The 16,302-nt window shown below is 51.4% G+C and overlaps 1 protein-coding gene across 1 annotated transcript; it reads right to left on the reverse strand.

Moving 5' to 3' along the window:
• Positions 1-2,778: 2,778 nt before the first annotated feature.
• Positions 2,779-12,545, reverse strand: LOC144931248 (pancreatic triacylglycerol lipase-like). The gene is made up of 12 exons (XM_078855051.1): positions 12,461-12,545; positions 11,931-12,082; positions 11,464-11,589; positions 10,896-11,030; positions 9,878-9,986; positions 9,353-9,472; positions 8,467-8,586; positions 7,470-7,588; positions 6,832-6,961; positions 6,126-6,237; positions 3,504-3,677; positions 2,779-2,877 (listed from the first exon to the last, which is right to left on the reverse strand). Exons 1-12 carry the CDS (start codon positions 12,540-12,542, stop codon positions 2,808-2,810), a joined length of 1,449 nt encoding a protein of 482 aa, XP_078711177.1. The 5' UTR covers positions 12,543-12,545; the 3' UTR covers positions 2,779-2,807.
• Positions 12,546-16,302: the final 3,757 nt, after the last annotated feature.

Here is a 16,302-nt window from a genome sequence, read left to right on the forward strand (position 1 = left end):
ACCGGAGCACCCGGAGATAGCCCACGCCTGGCGCGAGGGGGTAACACTCTATCCCCGTACAGATGGAAAACAGATGTCAATTTGTCTACTTGCGCTACTGCCGTCTCCTGGCAAGCCACGGTATGGCACTTTGACACTTGTGGTAAGGGAGTTTCGTGACATCTGTGCGCTGATCCACCAACCCTCGCCTCCAGTGCTGGATTATAAGCCACGTCCAGCGCCTCCACCGCCAGGTCTGAGAATTCTGCATGAACAATCCGAGACGGAATTTTTTGTGGGATGAATCGATATTTGATTGTAGAATTACTCCAGCCGAAATGTATAAACCTGCATTTTATTGGTTTTCTTTATCGAGTAGTTGTGGCAAACATCCGCTGGAGTCAAGTTACGGTGGTCGTGGCGGCTGGAAGCTCAAAACTCATTCGCGCTCTCCCATGCCTCTCCCTCAATGGGGTAGCGAGATTGGCCATTTGTCCTGGCACAAGGAATTACATGGTGGGGTGGGCAGGCATGTCAAATAGCCCCTCCCTCTTTCCCTACCACTCTGTGTTGTTGCTGGGGTTGTTACAGCAGCTGTGGAGGCAACCTTGGAGAGGGCAACCTGGTACTTACCATTGCCAGGTTGGGTTGCCACTTGTCCTGGGAAATCTATCAGTTTTCCCAGGACATTAAAAGTCCCAGTTGTTTTTAGTCGCGTGACATCACTCGTAATACCCCACTTAGGCCAGCGGGCCACTGGCAGGCTCCTGGTGGCCTTTAGTGCGGCCCCTGACGTGGGGTCCCCCGACCATACGCACAGAGTGGAAACACTCCCCATCATCATCGTGCTGCTGTCAAACCCCCAATGGTTTCAAATGTGTGGCGGCACTCACGCACTGACGATGTCTTATCGGCGAAAGTGACCATCCCTCTGAACCCTCGTGAAGAATGCCGATTTCGGCCCGTGCATCCGGTCGTTCTGCCCTCCTGCGATCTCGCGTGATGATGGTTTTTATTTATTTTTCTTCTCGCCATTATTGGTAGCTCAGAGGTGGCAACCCTTGTTCCAGACGCCGATTGTCTCGCGTTTATGTTGTTGTACTTTCAAGGCTGGGTTGATGTAACATTGTGTAATGTGACGATATACAGGGGCGTGGGTGATGGGCTGTCAGCTCAGCCAAAGCCAATGCGAAGTCGAGCCAGGGGCGGAGCCCCGAGGGCTGAACAGCGCCCTGGAAGGTTCTAACTGGTGGCTGTGGATTGGCTGGGGGTATCACGTGACCCAGGGTATAAGAGGGGTGGCGAGAGGTGACACGTGGTCTTCGAGCCAGGATGTGAACGGGTGAGGCCTTGCAGACGGGTGGTCCGACCTTTCCCCTAAACGCTGTCAACCAACAGCAGGTAGGTAGCGGAGAGAGGAGTGGGGAGTGCGGAGCAGAGAAAGGCTGGAAGGAGTAACCGAATAAACTCACCAAAAGTCAAGTCGTGTCTGGACCAGAGTTATTACAATTGTATTATTCTTCTTGGTTCTTTCGGTAAAGTCACGTAGAAGGGAAGTAATAAAATAATAAAAATAAACATAATAAAATAAAATAATTCTCACGACGTTTCGGCTACAACGCAAGCAGCCGTCTTCAGGTGAAGAATGAGACACTGCCAAGCTAGGAGCTTATATATAAGCTGAGTTGGAGGTGGAAGAAGAAGAGCGCCTTAACAAAAGAATGTGCATATCAAGAGGAATTTAGCATAATCATGGGAAATGCGTAGGAGGTGGGCGGGGGGGGTTTCAAAGTCATATTATGCCCATGCATTATGCAGGATCAGCAGCACCAAGGGAAGGTGCAGGGAGTAGCATTAACAAAGGAAAGGAATGTTAATAGTATGTAGCTGCAGATACTAAACAACCACGTAGAAAACTAAAGTATAAACTACATAAAAAACTAAAGTATAAACTGCATAGCACCATCAGTATATTTACTATACTTTACAATAAGCTTTGAATCGACATTCTAAAATTACCTTTGCCGAGTTGCGTTCCAGGGACATAGATAGGTACACAGCGTGCATGCACCAACTCTGCGTTGCTCGTGTAACGTTCACGATCATTGTTGTGGATGGATATTTGCAGCCCACGATAATCGCCCACGTGGTTGAGTCGGGCCTAGGCGGCTGCGCACGTGTTCGAGCCTGAGGCAGGGGTCCAGTTCTGCGTGTGGTGGAGACCTGCGGTGAAGCTCGTGATTTACGTCGTTTTGCTTAATGTTCGAATAGCTTAAGTTCACGTGGCAATTGCTGAAGCAAATTATCGTCGGTGTAAGCGACGGTGATGCTGCGTAAAGCTGAGTGTTTTAATAGCGACACACATGGAGCGGTCAATTCATATTGGTGGGGATTCATGGGTAATGTCCAGCATTAGTCATATTGCATAATCCCTGACTATAGTAGCATTAAACAAATATATATATATGCTTGGACATTACAGGCTTAAATCCAGGAAACGTGGTTATAGCTTTCTGGTGGATTGTGAAGATGGACTAAAATGGTACAAAGTTTGGTGCAATGTGTTGGCCACCACAATTGGTCCGGATACGAGTTGCTGCTGCTGCTGACGAGTTGCCAGCAACGGTTGCCAACGTGGTTCATGGGTCCAAAGGTTTCGCCTCGGGAGAAATTATTTTTGACAGACGGTGCGACGTGCATGTGATTTTTATTATCATTTAAAGCACTTTATTACAGATTTACATTGCGAATGAGCCGCTCTCCATCTGCGGTGTGAATGTCAGTCGGGGATTCTCTCTCGACGGTGGTGGTGGTGGTGGTGAGCGTCTCTAGCAGGGGTTGATCGTCAGCAGCACCTCCTCGTACACCATCTCGTTTGAGCTCGCACAGAAATTGTATCTACACGCACAGGGGGCAAGGCGACGTCGAATCACCATCATTGACACTCAACGCACGACCGCGCTGTTGGCAACAGACTCGATGGGGCAACGTCCATTGTTGTACCGTACTTCTCTGCTCCAGCATATACTCTCACCACTGTGGCCAGACCAAAGTGGTGGCAGTGGCGTGTGGTCAGACAACCTCACGGCATGGGGAAGGCCCCCATCGCTGGCTGGTAGGGTTACCACCTGGGCCTGTGTGTGACCGGGTACAGCCTTTAATTGGCATTTTGTGTTTTGGGTTTGCAGGAGTTGCCTCTTTGTGCCCGAGATCTGGGAACCGGCACGTGTGGAACTTAATTGCCGTGTGCCGCACCAGTCTTTTTTAGAGACTTCGGCTGTAAATGGAAAAATGTGTCCAGCCTCGCTCTGCAAGAAAGGTGGCGGGGGACCCAGAGCGATGTCATGGACAAAGGGTCACGTCCCTTTAAGGGCAGAATAAAAGTGCACGGGTCCCTTTTTAAGGGCAGAGTAAAACAAAAGTCATCCCCTTTTTAAAGGCTGTACCTGCTTAAGAATTGCAAGTTTTACGCGCAGGATGTGGAGGCAACTTGACTTTGGTGGTGGGTTCAAAGTGCTGCTCACGTTTGATGTTCGAACGGCGACTTTAGCTCGAGGCGGGTCACCCCCAGCTTGGGGCGGTCGAGGTGGATGACGTTGTCATCCCACAGGAACTTCACCTTGGTGATCTCGCCCACCATGGCCTCGCTGTCCAGGGGGTACGTGTACGTCTTGCCGGGCTCCAGCGACGTCGCCGAGCTGTGGGAGATTGTCAACCGAGTTGGTGGCTGGGGCTCTATCGTGGCGATAGTCATTTAAGAAGTGCAAAATAGTGCTAGAAGCTGATAATAGGGTTTTCCCCTTTTTTTCTGGCAACAAAACAGGTGTTAAGATGCTAAACACCAAACTGAAACTTTTTACAAGGAATAATGTCTGCATTAACCACAATGCTTGTGGTCAGAATGCAATCAAAAAACATAAAACATACTCTGATAATATATGCATTGTCCTTGAAACTGATTGGTCCACACCAGACAGCTTTCTTTTGAGCCTCGTCTCAAACGATGTTAGACCAGAGGACGCCAAAAGGCGTACAGCCCAAAGACATTGCACTATCAGAGTAATGAGACCTCGGGGTGAGCGTCTTCATCATTGGGATCTCCTTTTTGCCATAAAAAGGGGAAAAACCTATTATTTTGGAACTTGTGTAGGACTTGAGAAACACGCGTCACGCGTTGGATTGTGATACGGGCATGCGGCGGACAGTGAGGGCAAACGGGGACACAGGGAGCGGGGCGATATACTGTTGTTATTGTACCAATTAAGCTGGTAAGGTAGTTAAGGGGGCCCTGCAGGTGTTGGGGGTAATCGAGGACGCAGGCCGGTGATTGGACGAGAGGGATGGGTGTCGGGATTTGGCGCCTCTACAATAACAACACCACGTGAGGCTGGGGGCTGGGGGCGAGTGGAGAAGCGGGGGATGATCTAATTGATTAAGGGAAATTGGTTCGGGGAGAAACGGGAGTTGGTTGGTGCCTGGGACAAGAGACGGATAGAGGAAGAGACGGAGCAGCAGTGGACAAGAGAGTATAGTATACGGTAGCAGTGGACAGAGAGAGATAGTATACGGTAGCAGTGGACAAAAAGAATACAGTATAATCTTAATTTTGGAGCTTTCGTGACTGCAGGAATTATTCTTTGGTTCTTTCGGTTAAGTCACGTCTAAAGATAAAATAATATTATTATTTTAATTTATTATTTTATCTTTAGACGTGACTTAACCGAAAGAACCAAAGAAGAATACAGTATAGGATAGCAGCAGAGTAACGGACCTTGGTGGAGAAGCTACGACGGAGTGAGATGGCAGAGAGAACAAAGAGCGACCGAGCTGGAGAGAGAGAGAGAGCAGAGAGGGAGGTCGCTGGAGGAGAGGAGCAGAGGGAGAGCGCGCGAAGCCAGCGGAGCGAGCGAACGGAGGGACATTGAGTGATGTTGATGGGGAGTTGTGCGTTGAAGAAAATGGAGGGACATTGAGTGATGCCGACGGAGGAGATGTGAACTATACGCGTTAATAAAGAACTGAGAAAGACAAAGAAGCTGTCGCGTCAGTACGAGTCCTACACTTGCAAAGAAGATCTCATGACGTGCTAGAAGCATCGGCAATGTGCAAGTGCCCTGTTAACCATCACGTCGGAGGTTAAGGGTTTGCGGGCTAGCCGTGTTATCTTTATCATCATCAACATCAACGGTCACTCTTGACTCCATAGTGCGGAGGCGCCAACGGAATTTTAAGAAGCAGAGTTGAACACAGCGCTGGCCTGTGGGTAGCGGCATGCGTGGACTTAGAATCACGAGGGTTCGACGTTGTAGGCAGTCGCGTCGCTATCAAGTGGTGGAGACAGTGCAGCTAAACCTGAGACCCATGGGCCACAGGGTCCTCGGTGCTGGCCTTGAAGAGGATTGGGGGGGGGGGGACGTTGGATAAGGGGTGCGGGGTTGTGGTGGCAGCGGGCATTTAATTCCTTGTGTCAGGGCCCATGCCAGTGATGCTATGCTACCGATTGCATGGTAGGCAATTGTTGGATATTGTCACGCGGCTTTGCACAGACCCCTCGCACGCCTTGACCTGCAACCGCATCGTTTCATCCCACGCTACATACCTGATCGTGCACCACGATTGGCTCGCTATGCTATGAACCCCAGCAACCTGTGTTCTATTCCTGGCTATGGCTAACATCAGTGACAAGTGATAACTAAACTCGTCCTGGTCCACCCTCTCTGCCCGACCATCGTGGTGAAGTATGGTCAAACAATCCCCATGACCGGCAAGGGTGCCCGCGAGGGGTGGTCCAAGTGTGCTTCCCCAGCTTCACCTGTAAAAAGAGTGTCCCAGGATCTCAGAGCTGCCAGGAGAACCCAGGGGCCTTGCCTGGAGAATCCGTGGCAACTCTGGAACTGTGGGCAAACCTCGGAGAGTGCTGCTGCTGACTTTGACTGGTGAACACTGCGGCCTTGTGCCTTGTGGACAGCATCACACGCTTGCCTGGAGCTGCTTGGTGGGCCCCTATTGCAATTCACTTTGGCTGCACGTGATTGCTTTACCTTTCCAGCACCAAGAGCCAACGTATCAAGTGTGTTTTGTTCGTGTGTTAGCGTGCGTTTGTGAGCCAACCCATGCTGTTGCCTTGACTGACGCCAGCTACTCACGGTGTCAGCTGGTGCTGGTGAGTGTTCCCGTTGGGCCCGTACAGAGCGATCTTAAAGATCCCTTGGACCGATTTGGTGCCAGACAGCGTCAGAGTCGCCTCGTAGCGCCAGCCTAGACACGGCACAAAATGTCGCAGCGACGTTCGCGTCTCGCGGTCAAACGATTGAACCCTGCCCACTGGCAAGTCGCTGGTCGTCATTCAGGGTTGCCATTCCATTCATGATCGGTTATTTTTGTGAACATTGGTGAATGCAGCGGCCACGAGTGGCTGCAGGGGTCACGTGAACGTGTTAACGTACAAAGTATGTAATGTTCATTCTTACACGGTTTTATGAAATTTTGTAGCATCTGCGACGAGCATTAAGGCGGTGCACACACGACTCCTGTTTACATCCCTGAACCAGTGCAGGAATATCCACATATGGCCGGGGTATTCATTTCCATAGGACCACCACTGTTGACTTCTCAACGAAGTGGGACCTGTTTTAATTGGCCATGGAGTGACGATGGGGCTAAGTCAATCCGCAACTAGGATTTGAATTTACAAGCCCTCCGATTAAGAGCCACTCGCTCAACCGTTGAGCCACCTGCACTATGAACCTGGTGACCAGAGTTGAGTTTACGGCCGCGGCTATCATCACCGGCGAGTGATATCACTCTGACTTGGTACACGTGTGGCAAGCAGCGGTGATGCGTGGAGCTCACGGGAGAAGCCCTGCTCCGCTCCGGTGTTGAGGTAGTAGATGTTGTTTATGGTCCCGGCGGCCACGGAGCTTTTGGATGCGAAGTAACCCATGCGGGGGCATCCTCCGCTTGGGCACGTGGAGCACTGTCCCTGTGGTGTCGAGAGTTTGCAGCAGAGCAGCAGGTAGCCGGGCAGGAGGGGAGCAGGGCAGCCGGATAGCAGAGACGGTCAGGCATGTGGGAATGACGATAAGGAATTTGGTTGAGAGGACATGATGACCAACGTAAATTTGTGTCTTTCTGCATATGAAAACAAATATATATTTAAGGCCATCATTCAACTGACTTTGCAGACTCACGTTATCCTGCAGAATTTGTTCAAACAACTTCTGGACGGGTTTTAACCTTACAGGTCTCGGTCGCCCTGGCACACCACATCCGTGGCTGGCTATGCCAGTACCGTTTTACTTAAGTCTCCCAGCAACCCAGAGAGCATTAAGTGATAACTGCACCACCAAGGGCGGCACACCTACGCTGAATCTCGTCCGTGTCAGCGACCCTTAAAATATTTACGCTCCGGGCACACCGCATCTGGTATACCTCCTGATTACCACCACTGGTACGAGCCGTGGCGACGGCGTGCAGTCGGTGCGGCATACATTTTTAAAGGAGTTGTAGTCGCTGCAGGGGAATCCAACGAAGCCGTCCACGTTCGTCAGCGACTCCGTGAAGTACTTGTAGGCACGGAGGTGGTTGCACGCAACAAAGTTTCTGGTTCCTGGCGACGGCACCGCATTGCGATCAACAACGCCACGGGGAACCGGGCCACGCGCTCTGTGGTTACGCTGGCGAAAGTTTATTTCGATTTTGTTTAAACGACGAGTGAAAGCTCCAGCGGACAGCATAGTCGCCATCGTACTCGGATTGTAGATGTTGTGGATTTGCTCTCCAACACACCGGTGTGCTGTACTAGTAACACATTGTTATGTTCTGTTCACGTGACAAACCTTACTAACTGGCTGTGTTGGGTGGTGGCGGGTTTAACGACACATTTATATTTGTACGCGAACTAAACCCAAAAAAGTTATGGATGATATTGGTCGCGGAAGCGTACGTGTTAAGCATCGTCTCGTTTGTAAGAGGTGGGTAGCCAACTTGACAAAAAGCAATGAAATCAAATGAAAAGTCAAAAGTTATTTCCTGTTCAAATAAGCATTGAGGCATTGGTGCTTGTCTCCTGTTTACAGCCCTGAGCCAGTGATGGAAATTACACATTCCCTGGGCAGTGGCGATTTAATGCGTAGGAAAGCCACCGGCTTCCCCGCCAAGTTCTTATTTTACCAAACCCCAGAGGGAGGGGATAGATGGGTGGCCGGATCGACCCGCAATCGGGATTTTAACTTGAAACCTTCCGATTTTGAGCCACTTTCTTAACCGCTGAACCATACTCGAGTCATTTATAATACAAATACTTGAAACCATTTTAAATGTAACAAGAAAATCTCTAGACTGTATAATAATCAGTGAGTGAAAATCTGGCCGTGGGTGGTATCCCGGCGGCTGATTACCTAGGGTAAGGTAACCATTACCCAGGGTAAGGTAACCATTACCTAGGGTAAGGTAACCATTACCGCTGGCGTACAGTTTTCAACTTGCCATCCCAGATGCCGTTGATGTCGATGATGGTGGAGATGATGTTCTTGTCACAGCCGGGCATCTCCTCTCCTCCGTTGGGATAAAAATCCAGATGCCCAACCGGCTGCTTCATGCCCAACCCTGAGACAACCATCATCACCATCATCACCATCAGGATCATCACATGAGTCATCACCACCATCATCACGATCATCTCCACCATCATGATCACATAAGCCATCACATCACCACCCACCACCACCATCATGATCATCATCATCGTTACCTTCCACCAGATCCTGCCACTCTTGCATAGTTGACGTGTGACCTCCGAGTAGTGGTGGCGACGGCTCCGTGGTAACACATTCTCCGCGTGTTGCAGAAGTTGACAGTTCGTTTCACGCGGGGGGGTGTATTAGCCATAACGCACTGCGCACACAGTCTGCTTCGCAGTGGAAGTTTAAAGATTTCCGTGATGTCATTCGGCAAGAGAGTAGGTAATTGTGTGCCAGCGTCACGGTCCACATTTACCAAATTCTAAAAATGACAGCGCACGCTACTCCGCAGGAAGTACACAGCAACGTAGCCCTTGCTGTGAAACCACGGCAGACGATGTTTGTGAGACAGCACCTTCTGGATAGCCTTGTGCTATATACGGACGAAACAAATACGAAATGTACTATATTAGTGACTTTAAATTTCAGGATGTGACGAATTCCAGGACAGGGCAACAGTAACGAGAAGGATTGACCTCCTCTCCCCCCGCCTCCCTCCCCTAAATAAAGGGTGATCCTGGTAAAGCATGGACAGGTGGCAACCCTGCCGAAACTCCAAATTGTGATGGGCGTTGGGCAAGTGGCAGAGGTTGGGAGGGGGGGGGGAGTGTGGGGCGAGGTCCGAGCTTCACCGATTTTGGGGATCATGGGAGCGGCGTCCGTGTGGATGGCGTCCACGAAGGCGGCGTCGGAGGGGTCGAGGCGGACGGCGGCGTCGCAGTTCTGGAAGTACGGCTCGGCCGGGTCGAGACCTGGGCACAAAGACAAATGCAAAGATCCCCCGTGTAGCTCGCACAGGGGGCAAGTGCTGCTAACGAGCACCTGTGAAGCCTAGCACGACGTCGCATATGAGCGGGTGGTGTGGTCAGCACCGTGCCCCCACGGCTGCCTTTGTCTCTCCAGTGGTGGATGTTTATGCCCTCCTACCAGGCACTCTCTTTCAGGCTGAGCACGGAAGTCTCGTTACAGTCAGGATACATCACGAAGGGGTATGTTAAGTAGGTAGCAAAGCGGAGTGGGTGGGTGGATAAAGAGATGTACTGGTGATGTGCTAAGAAGGTGGGTAGTGAGTAGATGGTTAGGTGGGTGGGTATAGGAAGGGTGGGCAGACAGGTGGGTCGACGGGTGGGTAGGCATGCAGGTTCTGTGCCAGGCACCGGTGATTCTCCCAAGCTGGGGCAGGCGCTGGCCAGCCTCGGCGGCCGCGTGCGCCCCCAGGCTGTGTCCAATGATGTGCACATCCTCCTGGCGCGCCCCGTACTGAGCCTGCCGCCACCACCACCATGATCACTCCATCAGAATCGCAACTCTCACGGCTCGCGACACGCACAGAATCTCCTGAGTGTTGCTACCTCTTGCGGTACAAAACAAAAAACCTGGACTTACCGCAGCTAGAAGAATGACAATTTATTATTGGTGGAGTGGCCCTCCTGTACGCTGGGAACGGTCTCAAACATTTGAAAGGGCACCCCCAGTGGCAGCTGCCCCGTGTGTGGCACAATGCGACTCAAGGCCTGGCCTGCAAACGTGCATTAGTTTGCCAGCAGGGGGCGCTGATTGCGATGTGTAAACTCCCAAATTAGTAATTTATCATCAATACTCTAACAAGGGAAAACGACACCTGAATGCATTGACTTTGGAGTTGTGCAATTTTATTGTTACGCAACTGGGAAAAATTGGGACTTTTGAAGTCCCGGCAAGACTGACAGATTCCCAGGACACGCATCGGCCTCAACAAAAGGACTATCGGGAAAAGCAGGCCAGATGGCAACTCAATCAAACTGCGTGTCTGCAAGAAAACACATTTTGTATTTATGCAAATGAGATGCTCGTGCTGCATTTGGGCTAACACGGAACATAAAACATGGGAGGCCTAGCAATAGCGCTGATCCTAACATGACAGAACACGTGATTCTCAGTAGGAATTCATCCAAATCAAGTGCAGAAACATGTAATGCGATGGGTTGTTTTGTGCGGAGTCATTGTTAACCATGCTGCGGACATTAACTCGCCACAGTTGAGCACTCAACTGAGTCGCTTTGGTTGGGCACCTCAACCCCAGATTCGAATCGAGGGTCTCGGCGGAGCCGGCTCAGCGCTCTGACCCCCGGCCACTTGAAGCAGCCGCCGTGCCGACGTCCCGCGTGGCCGCGACGACCCACGTGGCGCGCTCACCTCCATGGTGTTGACGAGCTTGGCTATCTCGGCTCCGACCACGCGGATGTTGTTGGCCGCCTTGGTGTAGAGGGTGCGCGAGCCGCCCTTCCAGTCCACGGCCACGCAGTTCACGTCATCCACCCCCACGATGGCCTGCGATGCGACAATTACAAAGTTGTGCTGGAACGATCGAGAAATCGTCATCACGGCGGGGGGACGCGTGCCAGGCTGGACACGGATCGGAACGAGGACGCGTGAAGGGTGCGCCACTGCTGCTGCTGGTCACGAACGACAGGAAGGCGCAACTCCCATCCGTACGCTTGGCGTGCACGTCACGTAACCACTACTGCATGTACAATGCTCTCAGCATTGTCTAGACCACCAACTCGAGAGCTTAAAGAACACGTAATTGTGCTGCTCATGAACGGGCAGGAAGGCGCGGCTTTGTGTGCCTCCCGTGCATGTCACGTGACCACCACGCTTGTGGAAACAATACGAACACTCAGTTCTTTTGAATGAACGGTAACGAGATAGGTGGACGTCTACACACAGGAGGGGTGGGCGCGTGGCTGACTGGCTGACGCACCTTGCACATATCCTGCACCCAATCCTCCTCGCCATGGTCGATGAACCCGTGCACCACGAACGCCGTCTTCTTGCCGCTGCCGAAGTTGGAGGCGCCGATGGTGGACGGATCACGGGATTTCAGTTCCTGCGGGCGCAGCGCCAATGGTGTCACGTCGGGGTGAGTTTCTGCACAAGCGAAGCGTGCGAGGCATCGGCGCCCCGCAGAAGCAGTGGTGGAAATAACGTTCCCGTTGGACGAGCACAAGCGGCTGGTGCGTGTACATGGAGATCAAGAAGTCATCGTGGACGAAGCTGTTGGTGCCGCCACACCTCGCCAACGGTGAACGTTCATCGTCGCTGTGACGGGGGGGGGGGGGGGGCGAGGGCACGCGACAACCACTTGCGACAAGACGGGCGATGGGACACGTGATGGGTGATGGGACACCTTGACGGGCGATGGGACACCGTGACGGGCGATGTTCTCACCTGCCAGGTGTTGGGGTTGGCTTTGGTGAAGAGGAGGAAGCGAGTGTTGACCTTTTCGGGGCTATCGGGGAGCTGCTTGATGGGCCTCTCTGTGGAGCCCGAGTAGGGGAAGTCGTCCGTGAAGCAGCCCAGGTCGTAGCACACCTGACTCGCTGCGCGCGGCAAAAACATCGTCGTCGTCACCAGAGTCCTGGGCCATAATCATCGTCGTCCTGATCGTCGTAGTCAACATAGCCGTCGTCATTAAGAGTGGTTATTGCCACGATCGTAATCTTGAATATCGCGTCATTCTCGTCGGCACCATCGTCATCGTCATCGTCGGCACCATCATCATCATCGTCGGCATCATCATCATCATCGTCGACATTGCCGATTTCGTTGTCGCTGTTATCAACACTCAACCTGTGGCTGCCCCCCTCCCCCACCTGCGTTTACACGATCCTGTGACCGCCACAACCACCCCCCTCCAAGGTTAAAGCCCCCCACCCAATCGGTCCGCTCTCACCTGTGTGTGAACGCAACACACTCACCTGTGACGACAGTCGCCACACAGAGGCCTCCCAGGAGAACCGCGGCCCACATCTCTGCACAAAGAAAACCACAACTTGACATGGATGCTGCTGCACGACGCTTCACGATACGATATTGGATTTCAAGATTTGACGATTATCGCGATTCCATCGCCCTATAACTTTTAAAGTTTATTTTGCGTTGCGTACGGCAGAGTGGCTGAGTGGTAACGTGCGTGCCTCGCAGCAATAAGCTCCTGGGTTTAATCCCCGACTCGGGTGCCTTTTTCTTAGGAGTTTGCATGTTCTCCCCCCCTGTTCTAGAGGGTTTCTCCAGGTTCTCCATATGGTGTGAACAGATTACACATGTGTCTGCTGGCTGTGTGCACGTGGTGTACACGTGTCTGCTGGCTGTGTGCACGTGGTGTACACGTGTCTCTGCTGGCTGTGTGCACGTGGTGTCCACGTGGTGTACACGTGTCTGCTGGCTGTGTGCACGTGGTGTACACGTGTCTCTGCTGGCTGTGTGCACGTGGTGTACACGTGTCTCTGCTGGCTGTGTGCACGTGGTGTCCACGTGGTGTACACGTGTCTGCTGGCTGTGTGCACGTGGTGTACACATGTCTCTGCTGGCTGTGTGCACGTGGTGTCCACGTGGTGTACACGTGTCTCTGCTGGCTGTGTGCACGTGGTGTCCACGTGGTGTACACGTGTCTCTGCTGGCTGTGTGCACGTGTTCGCTGTGTACAGGGCTGTGCGTGCGTGGTGTCCACGCTGTTCTCTGTGTACGCTTACCTGCTGCTGTCCGGAGCGAGTCGGGGCTTGGTGCGCCCAGGGTTGTCGCTGGTTTTATTCGCTCCGAGGTGGTGGAGGTGGAGGTGGTGGTGGGCGTGGGGGGTCTTGTTGGCCTTGGGACGGCGACAGCTGCTTCCCCCGATAGCCCCCCCCCCCTCGTGTTTGCAAGCACTATCGGACATCTATCCACAGCTGGATGAAGGTCTCCTCACGTTGCCACCGTCCCTCCTGGGGGCCTGCAATTCCACGGTCTCACTCCTGCGCAGGAGCTGATCTCGTGCCACCACCGCGGTCCTCGGGGCTACAATCCCTCCTTGGGCTGCCACTCCGAAGCTATCCTTGACCACCAGCCATCATCCCCTTCTCGTGACTTGCAACTGCCCTTGAATCTGTGGTTTTTTACTTGCGTGTGTTCTACAATCCAGGTTTCCTTCTTTCTTACGCTTGGTGTGATTGCTGGCATGCATGTCTTCACACTTTGGTGGACTCGCCTGTAGAGGTTTGAAACGATACATCGCTCGTAAGCAATTTCAATCGGTTAATTTAGGGGATCAATCTCTCGCAGTGACACGTGGGTGTTATTGTTATCGGATGAGTGGCAAAGCATGGGGATTGGAGATTAAAAAGAAATAATAAACATGATAAAAATATTTCTATTATCATTTATTATTTTTATCATTTTTATTTTTACCTACGTGACTTTACCGAAAAAACCTAAGAGTATGAATTATTGCAGTCACGAAAGCTTCAAATTTAGAATTGATGGATAACTCTTTAACTAGAAGGGATGGGAGGAAGATGGGAGGGCAATGGTCATGCATCAAGGCCCTTGATGCCAGTGGTGAAATAACATCGCAGGGATCGGTGTGCGTCTCTGGCTGAGGGGACGACAGGGAAGTGGAAGGCATTCAGAGGGTGGACGCACATTAGTCCCACGGCAGTCCTACCGCTACGTGAGAGTTGCGTGACCAAACGCAAGTGTTTGAACTCCCACCCCCTCCCTTGCCCTGCCCTTGGACCTTTGTATTTGGACTGATAATGTGAACAGGACCGTGGTGGTGTAGATATTTTAGTTGACCAACTTTGCCAGGGAGGTGGCCCACTCAACGTTGCGCTTCCTTTTTGGATAAAGAATTATTGACAAGGGATACGCTGACATTCTTCTTTACCTAAACGTTAAGATGATGGTTATCTATTGCCTGCGGTTTTGTTAACGGACAGTTATATGGGGGAAGCATGGAGGGGGGGGGGGGCTCTGTTATTGGAATGTTGAGCAAGTGTATATTGTGCCCGGTTGGGGCGATTTCTTACAAGGAGTCTTGTTGTTGTTATTGGATATTTGACACGTTCCGAATGCGAGTGGGATGATCTGGGATTGTTCCTCTCCCTGTGATTCCTTTCATTAAGTGGTGGTGGCTGGGCCTGTGTATGTCTGAAGCATCTTATTCCGACTTCTGACCAAATATTCAAACGTATGATTTAAATATGAAAAACTGATCGCTCATTCCCTCCCACTCCCAAGCTGCCCATTGGAGAGAGGCCTTGCCACTTTCATATCAGAAGCACTAAAACCTCCATGAACCCTTAAACGAAGACTCTTCCACCCTGTACCACAGTCCATATAAAAATAGTCTCTCCAAATATCAAAGGACTTGACCACCCAAGTAAAAGAGAGATATTAAGGCATTTGAACAGCCGAAAAGCAGACATTGCATACCTTTAGGCAACGCACCTCTCTGTGGACAAGTCGGGGAAACTTAAGCGCACATGGCGTCTCACCAAATGCAAAGGTTGGTGGCTCTCGAAATCAACCAAATATTACATTTCATTTTGACATACCTTTCGTGACTGCAGGAAGTCATATTCTTGGTTCTTTTGGTAAAGGCACGTAAAAAATAATAAAATGAAAAAAAATAAAAGAACATTTTTTTATTTAAGTTTTCATTTTTTTCGTTTTTTATTTTTTTTTATTTCCGTGACTTTACTTAAAGAACCAAGAATATTACATTTCACCCTGGCGAAACGTAGCCGACCCTGCCGGAGGATACGTGACGGTGCAAGTCACGGCGGAGGGGGTGGTACCCCGGTCACACGATTGGTCACTGAGGGGGATTGTTCGAGACTCCCTGAAGGGCTACGTCAGGGGGCAGCTTCATCTCGGCGACCTCGTGCCGAGCGGGGACAAAACCATTCTGGAGTAAGAATCGAACGTTGCTCAGCAGCGTCGAGAACGGGCTAAAAGGTAGTGCTATACACGCAAATCAAATGGCAGAGATTAACCAACACAGGCTCCGGCTCGATAAGCATCTTCATGAGACAGTCTCAATGATGATGAGGTCCTCCCTGAGACGCTCAGACCCCTCCTGGACAGCGAGTAAAGATGCGGTCCCAAACGCAGCAAATCGCTGCCACCAGGACGTGGAGAGGAGACCCACGTCGACAACAAGGATATTCACGTACAAGTTGAGAATTAACTAATCCATCCACCCTTCTATAGATTTTTTCAGGGTCAGCGTTGTTGACGAATGCGAGTTTTTTTCTTGTTATTGGTGGTGGTGTGGTGCCAGGCAACAACACTCAGTTTATAGCGGTCTGCCCTTTTCACCGAGTGCCCTGCACGTGTCCACTCGTAGTGTGGGAATGGACGCACCTGGATCGGTTGGGCGACTGTTATCAAATCCCCCAAATCTGGTTGCATCTCCCGAATCATCGATTACAAGTTCACGGGTTACATTCGACTGGGAAACAAATGGGCATGTTCACGATTGGTATTCTTTTGGGCTAGATCGTGCCGTAGGTATAACGGCAATTTGAGCTATAACCCACCACCACTCGACCAAAATCCAAACGAGGCAAGTTGTCTGGTGGAGATGTGTGTGCAACTCGATTTGGTTTTCCAGAAAACGGGCATGTTGAAAAGCAAGCACAACGCTAGCAATCGTCAACGATGTTTAGCTGGAAATTACACCCAGCATCATCATCATCATCAGGTGCGAGCAAGAGGCTCTCGACTCTGGAGTGAGAACGCGCTTCCTGGTCCGTGCCCTGATGCGGGCGCCACTGCCAGC

Source organism: Lampetra fluviatilis, chromosome 4 (genome assembly GCF_964198595.1).
Source record: "Lampetra fluviatilis chromosome 4, kcLamFluv1.1, whole genome shotgun sequence".
Taxonomy (NCBI): Eukaryota; Metazoa; Chordata; class Hyperoartia; order Petromyzontiformes; family Petromyzontidae; genus Lampetra; species Lampetra fluviatilis.